This window comes from Miniopterus natalensis, chromosome 10 (assembly GCF_054644295.1).
Source record: "Miniopterus natalensis isolate mMinNat1 chromosome 10, mMinNat1.hap1, whole genome shotgun sequence".
In the NCBI taxonomy this organism is placed as follows: domain Eukaryota; kingdom Metazoa; phylum Chordata; class Mammalia; order Chiroptera; family Miniopteridae; genus Miniopterus; species Miniopterus natalensis.
The window spans coordinates 46,466,873-46,488,165 of NC_142090.1; the positions used below are offsets into that span (position 1 = coordinate 46,466,873).

General features: G+C 37.3%; 2 protein-coding genes across 2 annotated transcripts in view; one reads left to right on the forward strand and one right to left on the reverse strand.

Annotated features, from left to right (window-relative positions):
• The window catches only part of LRRC17 (leucine rich repeat containing 17), a 30,082-nt gene extending 10,458 nt beyond the window's left edge, over positions 1–19,624 (reverse strand). The window contains exons 1-2 of the mRNA XM_016219568.2: positions 19,471–19,624; positions 2,373–3,280 (exon numbers count right to left, since the gene is read on the reverse strand). Coding sequence (XP_016075054.1) covers positions 2,373–3,144 — 772 coding nt within the window. The 5' untranslated portion in view covers positions 3,145–3,280; positions 19,471–19,624. The remainder of the gene's footprint in view (positions 1–2,372; positions 3,281–19,470) is intronic.
• The window catches only part of FBXL13 (F-box and leucine rich repeat protein 13), a 253,394-nt gene that overhangs the window by 130,854 nt on the left and 101,247 nt on the right, over positions 1–21,293 (forward strand). The window contains 3 exon segments of the mRNA XM_087821113.1: positions 5,496–5,548; positions 9,892–9,992; positions 19,401–19,530. Coding sequence (XP_087677239.1) covers positions 5,496–5,548; positions 9,892–9,992; positions 19,401–19,530 — 284 coding nt within the window.

Sequence of the window (21,293 nt, forward strand, 5' to 3'; positions counted from 1 at the left end):
TGCTGCTTATGTCATTAAATTTTATTTTTCAGTAAATAATATGTGTATTTTTAAAGCAGGGAGAATGAATTTATGAGACATATCTGGAAGTTTATTTTTGCCAAGAGAAAAAGAGACAAAAATATCATGGAAAAAGACAAAGGCAGATAGGGTCATGGGGAGCGAATGGCCCAAGAATAGAAAGGCAGTAAAATGGAAATTTCCGAACAAATTATGTCTTCTTAAACGACAGTGTAGTCTAGCTACAGAAGTCTTTAACTTTGTGCTGATGGCATTTTTCCTCGGACAATTAGTGAATTTAAAGGTACCTACTTACACTCTCTCACCTGATGCACCAAGTGCAAATTAGCTTGAGGATAGAACCTCAGCAATATCAAGTAATTTTTCTAACACAAGTCTAGGATTAGTAGCTTTGTAGTTTTAAAGATATGTAATTGAAGTTTTTAAGTACCACAAAGGAAATCCTAGTAAAACACGCTCTTCAGAATGAAGCATTTCTCACCGTACCAATATCAGAGAAATTCCGCCCAACCTGACTACAGAGGAACTACGTATACTGACTTTTCTGGAATTCTCTAATGTTTCCCTTGTTAATATGCTGTTTGTGTGAATATAATTAGATTAATTTTAGAAGACAGCAGGCTCAAGCAGACCAAGGTTCAAATTTTGGCTTTGTTGTTTACCTGTGAGACCTTGGCCAAATGACTGAACCTCCCTGAGGCTCATTTTCCTCAACTGCAAATGGAGATACTGCTACCGTACCTGGTAGTCAACTGTGGACAGTATTGTGTGCAGAGTGCCTGGAACATAGTAGGTTCTCAATGAACACTCTTAAATTCAGAGGACCCTAGAATGGCATCTCCCAGGTTAAGATGCTGTAATTGCTCTACTATGGCATCAAATTGTGTAGCATTTACAGGGTGTCATAGTAAGCAAACCTTTCCATGCCACATGGCTGTGATGTGATCCAACCAGGTGCCACCTTCCAGAGTCAGACAGTAGGGGGCAAGGCTTGAGCATGACTTCGCTGATAAATTAACAAATTTACTGCTGGCTCAGATTGCCTGCTTCTTCAGCGTCAGCAAATTTCTGCCTATGGTTCCCTTGAGAGAAGCCAGAGTCCCTATGTTCTGAGTCTTCCCTTTCTGTTCTTAAAGAAACAAAACAAAGCAAAACCTCCCCAAATAAGCGGAAAGAATGACACCATGACCCACAAGACCCTAATTCAGTGACATCTGGCTTTAATTTAATATTACAAATAAATTATTAATCCATGCCATAAATGAAGCAGACAGACAATGTCCGATGGCTTGTTTTCCAAGGGTAGATTAGTGGTTCCCAGATCACACTTTGAGAATGTCTACACTAACATGTTAAGAGCATAACTAAACACTTCCTTCTATCTTATTTCATGAATTTATCCTATATGTGTGAATCCTGCACAGTACTAGCCCAAGATTGTGTGGGATATAAAACTTAGTAATGATGTTCAGGAAGTAGATAACATTCTGGAAAGATTCCCTTAGTCTCATAGTTCTTGGATTAAATACTTTCAATTTAGGTTTTTAAAAATATTTTTGTGTTTTATTTTGGATAACTTGGGGACAATTAAAATACAGGATATTAGCAAGTGCTTATTAAAACCTTAAGAGTAAATAATAAGATACACCATCACTGCATCCCGCTGGGCTTCCCTTTGACAGTGCTCTCCCCTGCCCTGCTCTGCACATGGTTTTCCTCGAGGTTATCATTTCCCCACAGATGTACACCATGTTCTGACTTTACTCGGGGTAAGTCAGATTATGTAGACAGCATTTTGCACTTGTTTTCATACCAACTGATTTACCTACATAAATTAAGTTACATTAGATTTAAGATTAAAGGAATCCCTTATAGCCAGAGTTTGCAATGCAGAATAAGAGTAGGACCCAAATTGCTGTCCTTCCTACTCTCCTCTAATGTCCCCTAAACCACTAACCATTCTGGACTCTGTAAAAGCTTGGAGTAAATTCCATTGTCATTGGAGAAAGATTTCTGGGGGAAGTTACACCAGAAATTTCAGGGTGTAGGGTAAATGACTGGGTATAGGAATGAGTTATAAGATTCAAAGAACATTTTAAATTGCTTATGAAAGTGAAAATGTAAGAAACTTACATGCCCTGGCTGGTGTTGCTCAGTTGGTTGGAGAGTTGTCCCATGCACCAAAAGGTGGGGGGTTCCGGTTCCCAGTCAGGGCACATACCCAGGTTTTGGGTTCAGTCTCAGTTCAGGTGCTTATGGGAGGCAACGGATCAATGTTTCTCTCTCTCTCTCTCTCTCTTCCTCTCTCTGAAATTAACTTTAAGAAAAGAAAAAGAAAAAGAGAAACTTACCTTTTCTTTTGCAGTCCAGTGTCTGTATGGGAAACACATAGATGTGGCAAAGAGAAGAGTCCACCTCAGGCTTGATGACTGGGGGTCTCCCTGACACTTGAGGTTTGGGGTCCAATTGTTCATTTTCTTCTTCATTACATAACTCTTCAGATTTTATCTGCCGCAGTTTTTTATTTTTTAGTTCTTGTGGGCTTTCACACTTGGCGTAGTTCCCCAAATTTCGGTTCTTTGGAACCTGCAGCATTGAAATAAGGGTCTCTATGTCACAAGTACAGTGCCAGGGGTTGTCATAAAGGCGCAGGTAGCTCAGCAAAGGTGTATAAATGAACGCTTCTTCTGTCAAGACTTTGATCTGGTTATGCTGCAGTAACAGAGTGGTGAGTTTGTTTAAACCAAAAAAAGCCTCACTCTCAATTTTGGAGATCTCATTCTGTTGCAGATCCAAGCTTTTAAGCTTTTTGAACTCGGAAAACATGTTGTTCTTCAATATGCGGATCTTGTTTCTTGCTAACAACATGTGCAGCAAATCGTGAGGCCAGTCGGGTAGCACATAAACTAGTTTTCTTTCTTGACAATCTAAATATTTCTCATGAAGATACGTGTACACTTCACAAGGGAGGCCTGGTGCATAGCGTTTGACCGGGTTGGAGCTTCTCCGGCCCCCACCCACCCGGCCAGGATTAGCTCGGTTTCTCACCCCCCCAGGGTTTGCCTTGCGGAGCTCAGCGGCTTTACAAAAGAAAAGCAGGATTATGATGGTAACCACGCGCATCCTGACATCCAGCTGGCCCCAATTACTTAGTGTGACAGATGGAACAATGAAAATATTCCTTTGAAATCCAAGTTTGGGTAATCTTAACTAATGCAGATCAGGAACAATGAGATCCAGCTGAGGTTCCCTGGAGTCCCTAGTTTGCAGGAGAAAAAAATATTCAGTTAAGGACCCTTGTGAGCACTGTTACTGACAGATAATAGCAGCTTTTTTACTTTTATTTTTTTGAGCAAAGGCATTGCACATAATAAAGGCATATGCAGAACAGTGGTGTATAAGGCTCTGCACCTTCCAATTGCCTTGTTTCGTGGCTAAAGGTTTGAGGCCTGAGTTTGAGTCAAGGCTCTCCTAATTGCTTAACTGTGTGATCTCAGGCTAATTATTTCACCTCATCTTCTGCATCTGTAAAATGGGACAGAAGGATATCTCTAGTATTGTTGAGAGGTGAAATGGGCTCCTGTGGGTAAGACACTTCCCAGTGCCTGGTCTGGGGGAAGTATTCCACAGTGTTAGGGCTTAGCACTGTGAAAAAGGAAATCTGTAGTTTATCATCACACTGGATTCAAGAATTAAAGGGTTTCTCCTTGCAGTCTTGAGATGTGCAAACAAGAGAGGACTCCAATGGCTGCCTTCCTGAGCTTATTTTTTTCCTCCATTTACTGTCTCCCAGTCACCAACCATATTGAATGTGCACTAGAGAAATGCTCAGGGTAAACTGAACTACAACTGTCCTTGTTATCTCCTGCAGAATTGGCTCAAAGGTCACCTCAGTGAGACTACTCAGCTGTATTGGATGTCACACCCCTTTCCATTCCCGGCTGCTCTCCACCCTCTTTCTTGTTTTATTTTCCTCCAGAGCACTTACCAACATTTGTCAAAGTAGATATTTAACTTCTTTTGTTTACTATCAGTTCCCACCCTCCCAAACTAGGATGTAAACTCCACGAGGGCAGAGATTTTTGTCTATTTTGTTTACTGCTGTATTTCTGGCACCTATAGAGGTTCTAGCACAAAGCAGATTCTTGATAAAAACTTGTTGAATGCATGAATTGCTCTCTAACTATTCTATAAAAATATTAATCTCATAAACTTAGTTGTTATATTTTTGGGGCAATCTATTTTTTCCTTAACAAGTATTATTGATGGCTTCCAAGATCTGCACATTTTAAAGAATTGTTTCCATTTTTTAATCCTGAAAGTGGTTTTGTTTAGCATTTATTACTTTAAGACATAGTCCATTCTTGGCAGAGGAAGAAATGTTCAAAATGGATTTATAATTAATAACATTTCTGTTGCTATTACCGTGGGGCTACTCAGTTAGGAATGGCAGATGTGTTTTCTGTTCATTGTAGCATTGTGAATGCCAGAATCACTCCCTAGCCTAGAGTTTTCTTTCTTAATGGGGTCTCCCCCACCTAGAATGCCTTTGCCTTTCTTTGCCTCAGGCATTCCTCCTGTGCACTGTTTGTGTTCCCACTCCTCACTGCTTCTCCATTGTCTCAGATTTGGAGCTTTGCTTCCTGTCAGTCTAGACCCAGAGTGCTGACTGTGTGTCACTTTGCCATCTAGCTCTTTGTGCACATGTCTTGTCTTCCTTGCAAGACCATAAGCTGCACAGTTGCCTCTGGTCCCAGAGCTAATCAGGCACTTGGCCTTTCTAATCATCTACTGTTCTAACTGTAATTCATTGTAAATTGTATGTGAATCTAACCTTAAAAAATCATAAATGTTTTATTAATTATGCTTACTGAATTATTTATGATATGCATGCTAAGTATTTGGGGGTAAGTATGCTGATGTCTACAACTTACTTGAAAATGCATAAAAAATAAGATGGATTGAGGAGTAGAGAGATGTATGTACAAGTGGATATGTGATAAAGCAAATATAATATGATATAAATTATAGAATATGGGGGTAGGTATATTCACTGTATAATTCTTCAATTCTCTCAACGTTTTTGTATGTTTGAAATTTTTCATAATAAAATGTTAAAAGGAAACAGAAAACAAAAAGAACAAAAAGTCATGCCACAAAAAAGCAGGTTGGTTTCCTTCAAGTGCTCTGAAGCTAAAAGCTCTAAATATATACTGTTTTCCCCAAAGTAGTATTTTTCTCTTTTCTGCTTCCTTCTGTAATCCTGAAACAATAATAAACATGTGTATATATTTTAATTTTAAAGCCAAAATAAATCATTTTTCTGGGAAAAGAAACCAATGCTTAGAATAAGACTTGCCAAGATTTTTGTTTGTTTTCTAATGAATACATTGCATTGAATATAGGATGGAAAAACTTTTAAGTTTAAACATTTGTAATATGCTGTTTAGTGATGTGTCACTTGTTTAATTTAGGCCTCTGTAAAAATTTGCAAGAGCTGAATGTCTCTGACTGTACAACACTCACGGTGAGTATAAGAAGCTTATTTTACTGTTGTTTACATAGATTTAGATTTGCTACATTGGAGTGCTAAAACACAGAGGTTTTGCCAAAATACATGCCTGTGTGCTCATTTAGGATTAAATATGGAAAAAAGCAAACTATGTTAAACATTGGCAAGAAATTTTTCCCCATTTATATAATGCTATTATAAATCTTGTAGATATATGTCCAAGTTTGGAGTCTTTGGAAAGTGGAAATAATTCAACAATTGCACAAACATGAACTACATTTATATTTAAGGCCATGTGTATATGAGACAGAAAAATTGGGACCCAGCAGAAACAATAGGCTCATTTTTATGGTTTTCAAGATGGCAGTGCCAAAGAAGATGGAAATGAACATGGAACCCTAGCAGTTCCTTCCTGGTCCATCTCCAGGCTTTCCTCTACCTCGTCTCTCACCCTGTGAGCACACTGACACTTTAAAAGGCAGATCTGACCATTTCACTCCCATTTTCCATCATTTATACACACACTCATCATCTACACTATTGGATAAAGTAAAAGCTCTTTAAAATTACTGTGCCTTGGAGACCCTCTGTGGGCTTGCCTCTGCCTCCCTCTCCAGCCTCATCTTGCTCCGAACACTGCTTGCACATTGTTTCAGCAACCACAGCTGCTTTGCTTTCTTTGCTGGCTCACCAAGCTGCTGCTTCCTGTTACCTTTGCTCATGCTGTGCTCTTTGTTGGAATACCCCTTCCCTAGTCCTCAGGTGCTGCTTTCCTCTTTGTCAGGCTTTCAGGCTTACTTTAGACCCCACCTTCTTTCCCAAGACATCAATGATTCCCAGGGAGGGGTTCCCTGCTGCTCCTTTGGGTTTCTGTCATAAGTTGTCCTGATCACAGTGGTTCTGTCTCCTCCACTAGCCCAAGAGGCCCAAAGGGCAGGGGGTGTGTCTCATTTTTTGAGGTAGTCATAGCACAGAGCACAGGCCTTGCATATTAAATACTCTATAATACAGGGTGGGAAAGGAGTGGGTTTACAGTTGTGAGTACGAGAAACAGAATTTATTCTATTAATTATTGTATTATTTGCCATAGGAACAACTGTAAACCTGCTTTTGCTCCACCTTGTATATGTTTAATGAATGAAACTATATGGAGATATTTAGTCGGTAATGGACAACGTTGACTAGAACTCAAGCTTCCATCTTGGGTTGACATCTATATGTCATAATTAACATTTCAGGAATAAATAAGATCGAGAGAGAGAGAGAGAGAAGGCATAGAAGATAAGAGACCTTATCATTGAACCTCAGAGAATACTTACTTTTAGGATCAGTCAGAGAAAAAACATCAAAAGATCTTAATAAGGAATATAAGAGAAGTAGGCTGAGAACAGAGAGGTATTACAAAGGCGAGAGAGTGGAGTTTTGGAAGGAAGTTACCAAAGTGAGCAAAGGACTGAGCAATGCCTTCTGGATTTGAGAATTAGCAGGTGGCCTTTGTTAGAACAGTTTCCATAGAATATTGGGGCAGAAATCTAATTTAGTGAATTGCAAAGTGGACAAAAGGTGGGAAAAAGAGGCTTTAGGTTTGTAAACCTGTCATTCCAGAAAAGTGGCTAAGGGGGTGGCAGAAGGGAAATAGAGGCAGAAACACCTGTTTTAGGATTTTAGAAGCTGGTGGAGACTCACTTGAAGCAACTAATGGAGCAAGTCCCTGAGGAGAGATGAGGAACTAGAATGAAGGGTCTGATTGTTTCATGCCCTCAACAAGCTCCAGCTCCAGGATGAAGACCAACCCCCTTGGCGCAGGTGAAGAGACCTCATGAATTGACTCCTCCTTGCTGCCTCCCCAGTCTCATCATTATTCTTTCTTTCAACTTCCTACTCTTTCATTTTTTTTATGTCTCCCTTTTTCCCCCCATTGAACCCCTCCACCAGGCATCCACCCCTTCCCCCCAGGTCTTCTCCACATTATTGCCTGTGTCCATAGGTCATGTATTTATTCATCTAAGTTATTTGATTAATTCCTCCCCAACTCCCCACCCCTACCTTCCCTCTGAAATTCATCTGATTGCTCCATGTTTCTGCATCTCTCTATCTCTATTTCATTCTTTATGTGGATATTTTTAGTAATATACTATGTTAATGACACATTTATCTCCATGTAGAGAGATATATAGGGAATTTATGTTAATATAGGTGTTACAGGGATTTAAAAATGAATCAAGTTTTAATTATTGTCTTCAGGGAGATTCAGTGCTGCACTTGATTAAAAGATCATATTGTTTAAATTTGTCTTTCTAATAGGAAAGTCAAAACAATGCCACCTGCGTTGAATTTGTGAACAAAATATGTGCCAATTTTGGAGTCTAATAATATACAGGGAGGGTCATTTTACCCAGCTACATTTTACTATTGTTTTTCCCTTTGAGACATAGACTGGGAGACAAATTTACATTTAAGGAGTTGAGTAGCATTCATTCACAAAGCTTTCATTTCTAAGGAGCTTGCCTTGTGAATGTATTACCTTCAGAAATGTTTGAGTTCATTGTGGTCAAATCCATAAGCCATTCTGCAGTGTAGACGCTCATACATGTTTTGCATTTATGTGTTCTAACATTTGGGGATTGAACCTTGACTTATTTTTAAATTGAGAATAGGGTTCATTTGAGTTTCTTCCAAACAGGAAAATGCAGAGGATGATTTGCTTCCTCATATCACAAGGAAAGTCAGATTCCTCTGATGCATAAAGAGTACTCCATCTTCCTTTTCCTGGTCCTGAAATTTTCATCTTTTCTGTGGCTACCTTCCTAATGTTGTATGAACCAGCTTTCTATACTTTTCTTGCCCCAGCTGCATTTTTGCCAGAGTCTTCCAAAAGATCCACAATCACTTTGATATTTGATCGGCATATGAATATTTTTGAAGATAGATTTTGTTTGTATTAAACTACAAATGGTGCCACATATTATGATTTTTCTCTCCATACCTTCTGGGAAAATTATACTGTAATTTCCACGTAACTCCAAATCCGACATTTTAGTGGTGGGGTATCTAGAAAGCAGTGGCAAGAGTATAGTGCTTATCGAAAGCCCTGCCCTTGTACCCCTGCGGCATTGGCACATAGAACCTTCCCTACAGCGGAACTAGTTTTACAACCTCAAAAGCAACCTTGGGTCCTTTTTAGGTGTGGTTTGCTGCATCTGTAAATCAACCAGTTCCTATCCCATGTCATAGAAGCTTGACCTGCAGGGTTTGTTATTTTAATATCCACGACTCCAGGAAATAACTAGGAATTGAATGTTAAACATTGATGATCCTGCTGAAAATAAAACTTTGCCATCCTTAGTGGTGTTTGAGGTGACCATATTGGCCACGCAGAATGCTTCCCCAAACCACATTGCCTAGCCAAGTGACAATTTACCTCTTCCTGCAATGGCCTATTCTTTCCAGAAAGGATGTTCCATAAATATTTTAAACTAGCTGACCGCCTCAGTGTGTTCCTGGGGAGACTCATCAACCATGATTAAATATATAAAAACCTGCTGCTACTCGTTCTAGAGTGCTTGTAAGTAGTCACCCGTATGAGAAGCAGCTCCATTGCAATCAAAGCTTGCAATTCATCTGGTCTCGTAAATGTCAATTAGGGCTCATTCTTGAAATCACTGTTTGTTTTCTGTCTCTCTCAGGTCACAGTCACACCATTCTCTTACATCCCAGTTTCAGCTCTCTGGGGGAGGGTTGCTTGAATCTTTGAGATTCTCACGCACAGTACTCCCAACACTGAATTTCATGTTCAATATGTTTGGAGCCTCTATTTTACTTAAGGCCATCTCAAGCATGCTATAAATTTGGTGCAGATCTGTTTAGCTGTTTTAATATATTGAGTAACAGAACCATAGAAACTCAATTACACATATACTCGCATACACATACATCTATAAATAAATATAGATGTGCAAACATGGACTCACTTTTAATGAAGTCTAGTTAAGAGCATTTACTACTCTTGCACAATAATTTCAGTAAGTTTAAAAAATGACCCATTTTCAATCACTTTTATGCATCTGAAGAGTCAGGAGTGTTTGTTACTTTAACACTTGAGGTCAAATTACCTGTCACAGAGTTGAACTTGTAAGGATTCAAATTTTAATGTACTGTCGTTGTGATGAAAGGGGGAAAGGGGGAAGGAATGGAGCTTCAAGCAAAAACAATACCTTCTATTTAATTTGATTTTCTATTAATACCAAAGAATATGAAGAGACTAAGTCATGCATATACTTTCCTGGAGCAGGGAGATTATAGAGAGAATAGCAAAGTCTGTTAGGCTTTGATAAGATTCTCCTCTCTGTTTTATGCAGGATGAATCAATGAGATACATCTCTGAGTGTTGTCCTGGAGTCCTGAATCTCAATCTGTCTAACACAACTATCACCAACAGGACAATGCGACTCTTACCAAGGTAATGTTTGTTTTATTTGTACTGCACTGAAAATAATTGTGCTCCTCTAGGCTCGGGCTTGCTCTATCATCCCTTAAAGGCAGTGCTCATTTTACTAACACCTCCATTAGTGTGGCACTGCTATTTTGATAGCAGGGCTGCTGCTTTCAAGTTCCAAACTTGTGCCTATCTTCTTTCTTGGTGTGCCCAGGTCCTCGAATTTAACCAGCATTTTTGTGTCTCTTGTAGCAATGTGCCTAGTAGTTTGAGTTAGGCTCTGCTATCTCTTTCTGGTGTCCCTTCCTGGGCATTGAAGCCAGGACCCTAAATTCCAGTCCGGTGTCTGGGACTTCTCTACAATAGGATACCTTATACTTTGAGCACTGCATCCCAGATTCCCTGTTGCCATGCTCTAGTTATCTGTTGGGACCCCACTACCTCCAGGAAACCTAATATTGGCTGTATTTTGATGTATGGACTGTTGACAACCCTAGACACAAATGCTGCGTCTAAGCCCGCACTTTTTTAGAAGAAAGAACAGAAGAACACAAGAGTTGACAGAATATTCAAATTTATCACAAACTCATGCCATTTAATTATTCTTTATTTCACCAAGGAAAGACTTGGAAGAGTATTTGATTATATTGGGAGAGATTCAAAAAACACTTTCAAACTATTGCGAAAAAATAAACCATTTTTAAGAGTATAATTTTTTGAGATTCTTTGAAAAATAACAATGAGACATTTGGAAAAGCTTAAATTGAAACTTCTAGGTGGTTATTCTTCTGTCTCTAACCATTTTCTGAAAATGTGCAAGCCTAAAAGTAGTGGTAAACCTTTCATTGGAAGCTTGGAATCAGCCAAAATGGAAGAATACTACACAATAGAAAATGGCAAGCATTCCAAATTAGGACTTTATTTATTTTTTTGTTGATTGCATAAACTTAATAAAATGATGGGGAAAACAATAAATGAAGCAGGTTAAATTTAAAAGTGCATCATGTGTGTAGCTGCAATATTGTTAATAGCACAAAAAATTGAGAAAATTTCATTTAATACTTGAAAACTATTATCTGATTTAGCAAAGAAGTCACATCATTAACTGGTGAGTGAAGTCTGGATATACATATGGATTTCATGTCTGTCTTACTCATAAATGTAAATAAAAATATTCATATTGGAACTATACCTGTTTCTTAATTTTTCAAACTTTATTTTTATTTTTGGGTGAAAACTAGAAATACAGCAGAGTGACAGTTTTTATTTTTCCTTTGAGCATATAGAGGACAAAAGTACAATTTACATTAATGAGTTTGGCAAAAGTCAATGAAAGCATTGCGTGAGACTTGATTGATTACATGGAATTTACAATAAGGAATATTGTGTATTTTGCTATTATTTGTAAGTTGTGTGCTACACACTTTTATATCTACAAAATAGTAAATGTAAAATAGTAAGATGTACAAATTTACAGAAAATTAATGTACATTTATATGTATAATTTTTGAAGGTCCAGTTGTTAGAAATTTACTCATATGCCCATAATTAAAAATAAAATAAGAACTAATTTATATTTTTACAATATTTAGTCTTCCTATCAGGAACATAGTATGTTTCTAATATTTTTTCAAATGTTCTTAAATGTCTGAATATAATTTTGTTTTATTCACATGGATAATTTTATGAAATTTATTCCTAGGTATCTTTTTAGTTGCTATTGTGAATGATATCTTTTCGGATTATATTTTCTCATTTTATTTTCTGAATGGTCATTTTTGGACTTCGGGTATGAAGTGCAGATATCTTTTTAAACTTTTCATTTGTATGTGAATTGATTTCTCTCCTTTTATAACAAAAAGCAAGACTATGAAATTACCTCTAAATAAGAATTTAGGAAAAGCTTATAAGATTTGATAAGTATAGTTCTCATTTTCTAAACTGTTGTACATTAGATTTTCTCTTTAACCAAATAATTATCTAGAAGAGAATTTTTGGTTTCAAGTGGCTGAAGTTTCTTTTATTAAACTTCTGTTTTTAATTTCTAGCTTTGTACTCTCTGGTCAAGAAATGTAGATTGAGCCTTGGCTGGGTGGTGCAGTTGGTTGTGGGTTCAATTCCTGGTTAAGTGTGTACAGGAGGCAACCAATTGATGTTTCTCTCTCTCTCTCTCTCTGTCTCTCTCTCTCTGTCTCTCTCTCTCCCCCTCCATCCCTCCCTCCCTTCCTCTTTCTAAAATCAATAAACATATCCTGGGGTGAGAATTAAAAATATATATATTTTTGATTTAAAAAGAAATGCAGATTGAATTTTTTCTGCTTTTTGGAATTTATTGAGATTTGTTGGTGGAGTAGTTTATATAATCAGTTTTAGCAAATCATCCATGAATGTTTAAAATGAGAGAGTTTCTTTTAGAGAATATTTTTCTGTGTGTGTATGTGTGCATGTACATCTCAATTCTTGATATGTCATAGTATAATAGTGACATATTAGTCTCCGATTATAATCAAGATTTCCTTAATTTATTTTAATATTATTGTTTTGTACATAAAGATTCATAAGTAGTATGTTGCATTATCAATTTATTCACACAAAATTATATTCTTTATTCTGGTCAATTTTTTTGGTCTTGAATTCTTTTTTTTAATCTGCTATTAGTACAGTCACATTTGTTTTCTTTTGCTTGTGCTTTTGTGGGCTAGCTTTATGTATACTGGTATTTTTAACCTTTGTGCCACTGGATTTTGGGTTCGTCTTTATATGCAGCATAAAGCTAACTTCTATTTGTAAATTTTCAGTCTCTTTGCCTTTTTAAGAGGGTGGTTTAAAAGATTACTATTTCTTGTCAAAATGGAATGTATTTTTATTTTTATCATCTTGTTTTATGTTTTTTATTTTAAAATTTTTATGTTACTGTACTCACCACTTCTGCCTTTTGCTACATAAACTGTTGTTTACTTTAATAATCTAAAGGTATTTCAAAAGTATGTACATGTTCTGTTGTATGTTCTAGCTAGTGGTTGTTTGCGTGTTTTTTAAGAGGATGCTTTAACATGTTCTCTGATAATTTTCTCTGATTATCGAAGTTACAATGAAACAATGACTTTGACTCCCCCTGTGTTAGACAAGGGCTCTAACATGCTTTACTTCTCCCCGTACTTGATGCGCCTCCATTTCCACTCCCCTGTATATAAACACATATTAATCATAATTTTTGTTAATCATTTAACTTCCTCTTAATGTTGATTTTTGGCATTTGTACTCGATAATGTAATCATATTTGTAATGATTATGTAGTCCTAACTCTAGTTTTGATATTCATTGATGGTCCATTTGTTCCAAAATTTTCTTATTCTTTGATTTTTATTTCGATTTATTCTATAATAACTGGAAATAGCCTGGCTGGCATGACTCAGCAGTTGAGCATCGACCTATGATCCAGGCGATAGAGGTTCGATTCCTGATCATGGCACATGCTCCTGTTACACGCTTGATCCCCAGTGGGGGTCATACAGGAGGCAGCCAATCAATGACTCTCTCATCATTGATGTTTCTGTCTCTCGGCCACCTTATCCCTTGCTCTCTCTGAAATCAATAAAGATATATTTTTTAAAAAAATAACTGGAATTATAGCTCTAAAAACTCTTAATCTGGGAAGATGTGCAAGTGTTAGATTTGCAGCCATTGCTTTCTGAAAATGACTTTCTATTGGCTTGGAGAATGAATAACTTCTTCTCTTGGTGTGTAGTTCTTGAACCATGGCCCTGGTATTATCCTTAAAACCCTACAAACATCGTTTCATAATCTTGAGATTTCTGGTTAAAGAGAAGTCTAAAGTCAGCTTGATTTTTTGTTCCTTTGTTGGTATCCTATTTTTTTCTGCCAAGATGCTTGCAAGAAATTCTTTTTCTCTGAGAAATTAAAAACATTTTCCAAGTTTAATTGTGTTCTTTCAATTAATTTTCCTGAAACATGGTAAACCTTCTGAACATTAAAGCTTAGCTCTTTTCTCAGCCAAGAAAGGTATTTTTCTTTATAATGCTTCTATTCCATTTGTTCCAGTTTTAGCTTAAGAATCCCCTTTTATATTTAGATAGAATTTTTATTCCTGTCCTTCAAAGCTATCATCTTCTCTCTCATTTTTATCTCTATATACATTTCCTCAGCATACTGTATTCGCTATGTCAGTAGCTCTCAAAGTGTGTTCCAAGGATAGCAGTATTCAGTAAATGTTTAATAACTGGCTAGGCTATGGGGAAAGGGGATGTTCTAATTTGTAGAGTTTGCTGATTTCTGTGGTGTAAATACTTCCACCACGGCCAGTTTTAAGCTACCAACATGATGTCACTGAATGTGGAGTTGGGAAGAGATGCTCAACAGGCTCTCATGAGCTGGAGTTCCATAAGGTTCTCTAATCCTAGGAAACATCACTCACTACTTTTCTCTAGACATTCCATATTAAGCTATATGTTGTATGAATATATGTGCATGTATGAATGTGTAAGTGGCAAAAAAGATAGAAAAATGGACCGAAAGTTAGAATTTTGTTGTGATTTTAACTTTCACTTCTTGCTATTGAGAGAACATTTAGAGTAAATGCTACTCAATACAGATGTGTGTGTTTATCACATGAGAAAAATGAACACTGACTTTCTTATCTATGATGAAAATACATTTCATGATTCTCTATTTTTGCTTTGTTTTCCACTGTTTCAAACATGCTTAGGTATGACCAAAGTGCTCTTTAAGCTATAAATAAGCAGAGAAATATTGTTTGTTCCTGCTGTCATTCTCTCTTCAGTGCCTTTAGTATTTCTTTCCAAAGAAATTATTTGCCAGAAGAAAGATGTAATTTGTTTGCCCTTCTTGGCAACATTGATTTGCCAGTTTTTTATTTGAATATTTTTTCTCACTTGGATGGAGACTTGTTCAGTTTTCTAAAGGTGAAAATGAGGGCTACCCACAGCTCATGCCCATTCCTGGACATTTTTTGCTTCTAAATATATCCTGAATGAAACCCTTTCCTTTTATGCCCATTGCCAGCCACAACCTAGGTGGCACACTCTGCACTTCATCTGGCTCAGCATCCTGATGGTTCAGCCTCTGGTCTCTTTTCCCTTCAGTCTGCTTTGCCTTAGGCTGCAAGAAGTTTCATCCTGGAACAATAGTCTTACCATGTCTTTGACATGCTTGAAGTCTTGACTCTTTCCTTACTGTCCCTTCACATTATCTAATCAAATTTATCCGCCCAGGTTTCCCAAGGGAAGTGCTTAACTCTGGTCATCTGATTGCCACATGCTTCTCTTTCTCCACAGATGGAATGCCTTTCTCCTTGTCTGTGCTAATTCACAGCCTTTACACCTCAAGTTATACCATCTACCAGAAGTCTACAGTGGTTTCTCCTTTCCTTGGATTCTAATAGCAACATTCATTCACTTATTCACCACATATTGATGAACTTACTATGTGTGAGGCATTCTAGCAAATAGGGTGATTAAAGCTATTATGATCTTTGCTCCTTAATGGACTATTATATGCTCTGGTGGCATGGGGTCTCATTATTTTTCATATAGGTGAATTGATCTTTCAGTTGGCTTGGAAACTTCTTATTGGCAGGCATTCTCATGCTGTATAGTCTCACCAGTGCTCAGCAGTGTGGGGCAGAGAGGGGAAGCTGTTGCCTGGCTGGACTGGACGTCCCAAGGTCTAAGGAGTAAATAGGAGGTCATATCACCACACTTGGATTTTCTGTAGAAATTCTATCATGCAAAACTGCCTCTGTGAAACTAAAGAGCCCAACACTCAATTCAATAGAATCCACATGTAAACCCTCTCTTTTACAGACTGGGCCTTGTCTTGGTGATCTTTCAGAGAAACTTTAGGTAAAATACATTGTAATTCTACACTCTTTCCAGTAGTAACTGCTTCAAGTATTGGAGATCTAACACAGAAGGCCTCAATTCTTTAATGGAAAAAAGCCAGAAGAATGGAAAAAAAATTATTTCTGTAGTTTCTATAAGAATTGTGATCTCTTAAAGACTGTGGTAACAGTAGAAAAATAAATAACAAAAAGAAACCCTCCCCTTACATAGGAAAATTTTAGTTATCAAATAATTAGGAAAAGATAAACACAGACTGCAAACATTGCCTCAAAGAGGAATTTGAATTATAAAGTTGTTTCTGGGTTCGGAAAACTGTGATCCAGATCTTCCTCATATAAGGGACACATTTCTTTGCCAAAATTCAAAATAAAAAGTAGCAGTATTGCATAAAATTTGCCAAATGCAATTTCATTGTCAATTGATACTTTTCCCTTCCTCAGCAGTTTCAAATCTGCAGCCCTGTAAATCCCTAGAAAGGCCTACATGGCCGCTCAAGATTTCTGTACTTTGCTTTCAAACCAATGGTTCCCATGAGGTTCCACTTTGAAGAGAGCCATCTAGAGACTTTCAACCTGGGAGTCATTTTCTCTAATGAACACCTCTACTGCCAGACACGAAGTTCTTAACCTGGGGCTAGTGGATCCCCCAAGGGGACCAGGGATAAAATACAGAGGTTCCATGAATTTTGATGGGGGGGGGGGCATCTCTATTTTCACTGAGCTCTAACTGAAATGTAGGAAAAAATCAGAGTAGTAACAGCCACCCCTTTCAACCTCCTATGGGACTCTTTCAACCATATGAATCACAAATATTTTCTTATTATATTTGTTACAAATATTTCAAAATATCATTGACACCACTACTTCAAAATCATAGTAGTTGTTAGATCTCTACTAGATCATATAAAAAATATTTTAATAATGACTTTCAACATGATTGGCTGCTTTTGTAATCTTAAGTATTTTATTTTATGCATTAGTAACATTATGCTGACAAAGGATCCATAGATCTGTATGGTATCTGACACACAAAAACTTAAGAACTCCTAGCTCAATTCTCATTTTTTTTATTTGATAAGTGATCACATGGACTTTAAGAAATTGAAGAATAGGCTTGGACCAGGTTTAAATATATTTGAATACTCATGATTTTGTAAGAAATAGTTTCATTACTATAGTTAAATAAAGACTAATTGATAAACAGAGCTGAAAAATGGCATAAGATGAACAGTTTGCAAATGAGTAAGCAACACATGAGAGGAGTAAAAACTACAATCGAGACTGTCAGTCAAACTGGAGCTGAAACCAATTAAATATGGCATTACTATCATGACCAAAATGAGGGTGTAGATGCAATGTGAGTTCCCCAAACTCTTAGAGTCAGTTTTATGCACCACTTTTGTAAGATGAGTATCTGTTCCATTAAGGTGGTGTACAAGCTTCATAAGAACAATTAATATGTTATTTGAGGTAGTAGCAATAACAATATATATATTTAAAGCCTCTACTGTATCCCTGCTGTTTTTATTTATTTTATTTTATTTTTTAAAATTTATCTTTGTTGTTGAAAGTGTTACAGATGTCCCTTTTTTCCTATTGACCTTCACCACACTATTGTCTGTGTCCATGGGTTATGCATATATGCATATAAATTCTTTGGTTAATCTCTCCCCATCCACCCCACCTTCCCTCTGAGATTCGTCAGTCTGTTCTATGCTTCTGTGTCTCTGGATCTATTTTGTTCATCGGTTTATTTTGTTCATTAGATTCTACATATGAGTAGATCATGTGATACTTCTCTTTCTCTGACTGGCTTATTTCACTTATCCCTCCTGTTTTTAATTCTCAAAAATCACCCTCAATATAATACTATTACACCTATATTCTCATGTAATTGTCACACCTCTAAGAGGAAAGAGCAGAAAGGATTACATCCATATTAAAGATGAGAAAATGAACCTCAGGAAAGCTGGAGGCCCACAGTTAGTCAGGGTTAAAAAAATATATATTATTATCTCCACTTAACAAATACAGAAACAATCTCTGAGAGGTTAGGGAAGTTGCAGTAAGTGTGAGGGCTGGGATTTGAATCTAATTTGGTCAGATTCCAAAACCTTACATATTTTCCATTGTGTCCTGCTTGTCTCACTACTCCTTTCTCTGAATTAGAGAGCTAAAGGGTTGTTAGAAATGACATCCACCCCCCCAGCTGAATCACAAGGGTATACTCCAAGGAGAGGAAAATAAAGCATTTCCAAAACTTTGGCATAGTTCAGTTAACTGAAGGGACCCACGAGAGAGGATGTGTCTTTGGGATGTTAGTGCTGCTTTTCCTTCACAGCCCTGCCCACCCAGCCGCTGGGGAATCCAGAAGGCGGCCCTGTTTGTTCTGTTGAATCTCATAGACACAGCAATTACCAGAGGGAATCTGTGTTCTGAACCAAATGATTTTCTATGGAATGGAAATCATCACATCATATACATGTGTTTTTCAAATTTTAGGAATAAATTTGATTAATGGTCAATGCTTGCAGATCTTATTTCCCATTTATGTGAAGGTAAATTTTATTTTTCATTTGTGGGCTTTTGCTGGACACAGAGGCATCTTCTTTCACTTTTGTTCTTTTTTTCTTTTTCATTTGCTGTTAAACTGTTGCAGATCACAAATCAAGAGCATGTTGTTAATTTCATTACAAGAGCAGGCAGTAGTGGGAGTCCTTGTACTTTTAAAAAATGCCAGGCTAAAGAAAGTCTGGAAAGTCCACTGAGTGTCCTCAAACTGTGAGCCCTTGCATGGTAGTGGAGGTTTGTCCTAATTACCTTCCTTTTTTCTGGAAGCTCTCATTTTGGTCATGGTGGTAATGCCATATTTAATAGGCTTCAACTCCAGGGAGACTGACAGTGCTGCCCACCCATTTGCAGACTGTCCTTCTTAACCCATTTTTAAGCTCTGCATATCAATTAGTCTTTCTTTAACTACAGTTATGAAACTTAGAAAATCATGCATACTCAAATTTGATTTTTCAAAGCATTTGCTGATCATGTCCATTTTAAGAGCCTGTTGTGTTCAACTTTGCCTCCTTTCTGCCCAAATCCTCACTCTCATGTAACAGCTAATCGCCATTTAAATGTTTACAAAGGGTTTGTATTTCTAGACATTTTGCACATTACTTTGGTGCCTCACAGATAAAACCTAAAATGCAACAATAATGCAAACTCTGTAACTTTGCTTTCAAGCACAAGCTAACTTCCAAACAATATGAATGCACAAACCTCCCTGCCCCCAAAGCTTTATCTCAATCAGCTTTCTTAAAAATCTAGGCACATCTTTATTTTCATTTGAAATGTAATTAGGCATTATCTGATATGTTACTGCAGTCTCCTTTACTTAACAGGAAGAGAATTAACAATAAGGTTCAACTGTTGAACATTTGCAAGGAGAAAAGATTAATTTACAGTTTTACTTCTCTTTGTCATAGTGGCTTAAGAAAGATGTGAGAAAACAGCTATATTCACTTTCCTTCCCCTCTCCTCTCACCCTGTCTTTTCAGGCACTTCCACAATTTACAGATTCTTAGTTTGGCTTACTGCAGAAAGTTCACAGACAAAGGTTTACAGTACCTGAGTTTAGGGAATGGATGCCACAAGCTCATCTATTTGGACCTTTCTGGCTGCACCCAGGTTTGTCTTTTCAGTCTTCTCTTTCCTGCAGCAGGCAAGGAAGTCCTCCGGAGAACGGGCTACATCCAGTCCTCATGTTATACTAACGCTGTGCACAGACTGCAGCACACTTTTCAGAGGTTTTAAATTACATGGCCACAGCTGCTTAAATTTTCCCCAGGATTGCTACTATAGGCCCTTGGCTTCCTTCCACTGGGGTGTCACATCCACACACAGGCAGAGCTCATTGGATGATGAAACAGACCACTTCTGTGTAGATACTCTGAACAGTTATAATGCCAGAGTCCAAATCTTGAAATTTTAGAAATGCTACCAAGATAAAAACAAAGCAAACTTTTTTGAGGGAGAATTTGCAAGCAGCTTTCTGAAAAGTCAATTAGCTCCCACATGGGCTTTCAAAGAGTAAATATACTTCAAGTGTAAGAAAGGAAATACAACAAAGATTGTAATTTTAAAAATTGCATTATGTCCTTAGGCTAAATAACATGCAGATTTGAGATCTATACGGGGAGATATTTAAGTATGAAAGAACAGACTGAAGAAATTTGGGCAGAAAATTAGGTGGAGGGTAGGACACGGAACTCTGGAAATAGGTGCTGCCTCATTGATAGTTTCTTCCGCTCTATTTTGGTAAATAATTCTTTTCACTTCTTTTCTGTGTATTTTACTGATTTAGTATCATAGTATGTTCATTCTATACTATAATAGCACAGATGAGAACTGGATGAAATATTGATATTTATCTTTTATTGAGCTACTATATGCTAGGCACCATACTGAGTGCTTTACATAGATCAGATTTACTCCTCATACAAATGCTGTGTAGTATGTGTTTATGATGCCCATTTAGAAATAAAGAGACCAAGGTTCCCAAAGTTGCACAGCTGATAAGCACCTGTTGGTAATACCTTGGTTTCATAGTTACTAGACAGTGGGGAGGACATAGGGGAAGGGAGAAGAGGACTCTGGGCTAGGGCAGAGACATCTAGAATTGACATTTTTAATGATATAATGATGTGTAACTGAATAACATCTACCATCACTCTCATGACCCAGATGGTTTTACCTCCAGCTTGACTAAACTTTAGACAGGCTTCTTTCTGAGTCTTAGCCCCTAGCCTCCTTTTTCTTAGAGCACTTATTTACTTTAGAAAACTTGCAGTTGTACATTCTTTTTCTGTTCCCTTTAAGGTGTAAACCTAAAAAGCGTCTTGCCAGTTTTATAACCCAGGACAGCCTTTCTAAAGTACCTGGAAGCCATGCTTTGAAATGTAATCGTCAAGGGAGATAACACCAGTATCTCCCAGTCTCTATGGGAAGATAGGAGCCTAACTTTGATATGGGTCCATTAGCAAACACAGATGGCCTAATCACAGAGAAAAATATTTGCAAATTCAGGAATACTTCTATGTGCTTGACATATCCCATTGATTGTGCTTTTCCCTAAATATACATCTTCTGATTCTCTCCACTACCTCACTCCATGCTTAAAAATCCTACCCTAAAGTGTGACTTACCTCCTTGTTCTCAGTTTTCATGAGGTAATTAATGTAGCAACAACACACAATACATATGACACACAAATACACGTAGACATGTCTTAAGGATAAATTTTCTCAGACAGTAAAGTTGACACTTTACCCAGCAAAGCTATCATTCAGAATCAAAGGACAGATAAAGAGCTTCCCAGTCAAGAAACAGATAGAGGAGTTCATCACCAGCAAACCAGTAATACAAGAAATGTTAAAGTGCCTTCTTTAAGA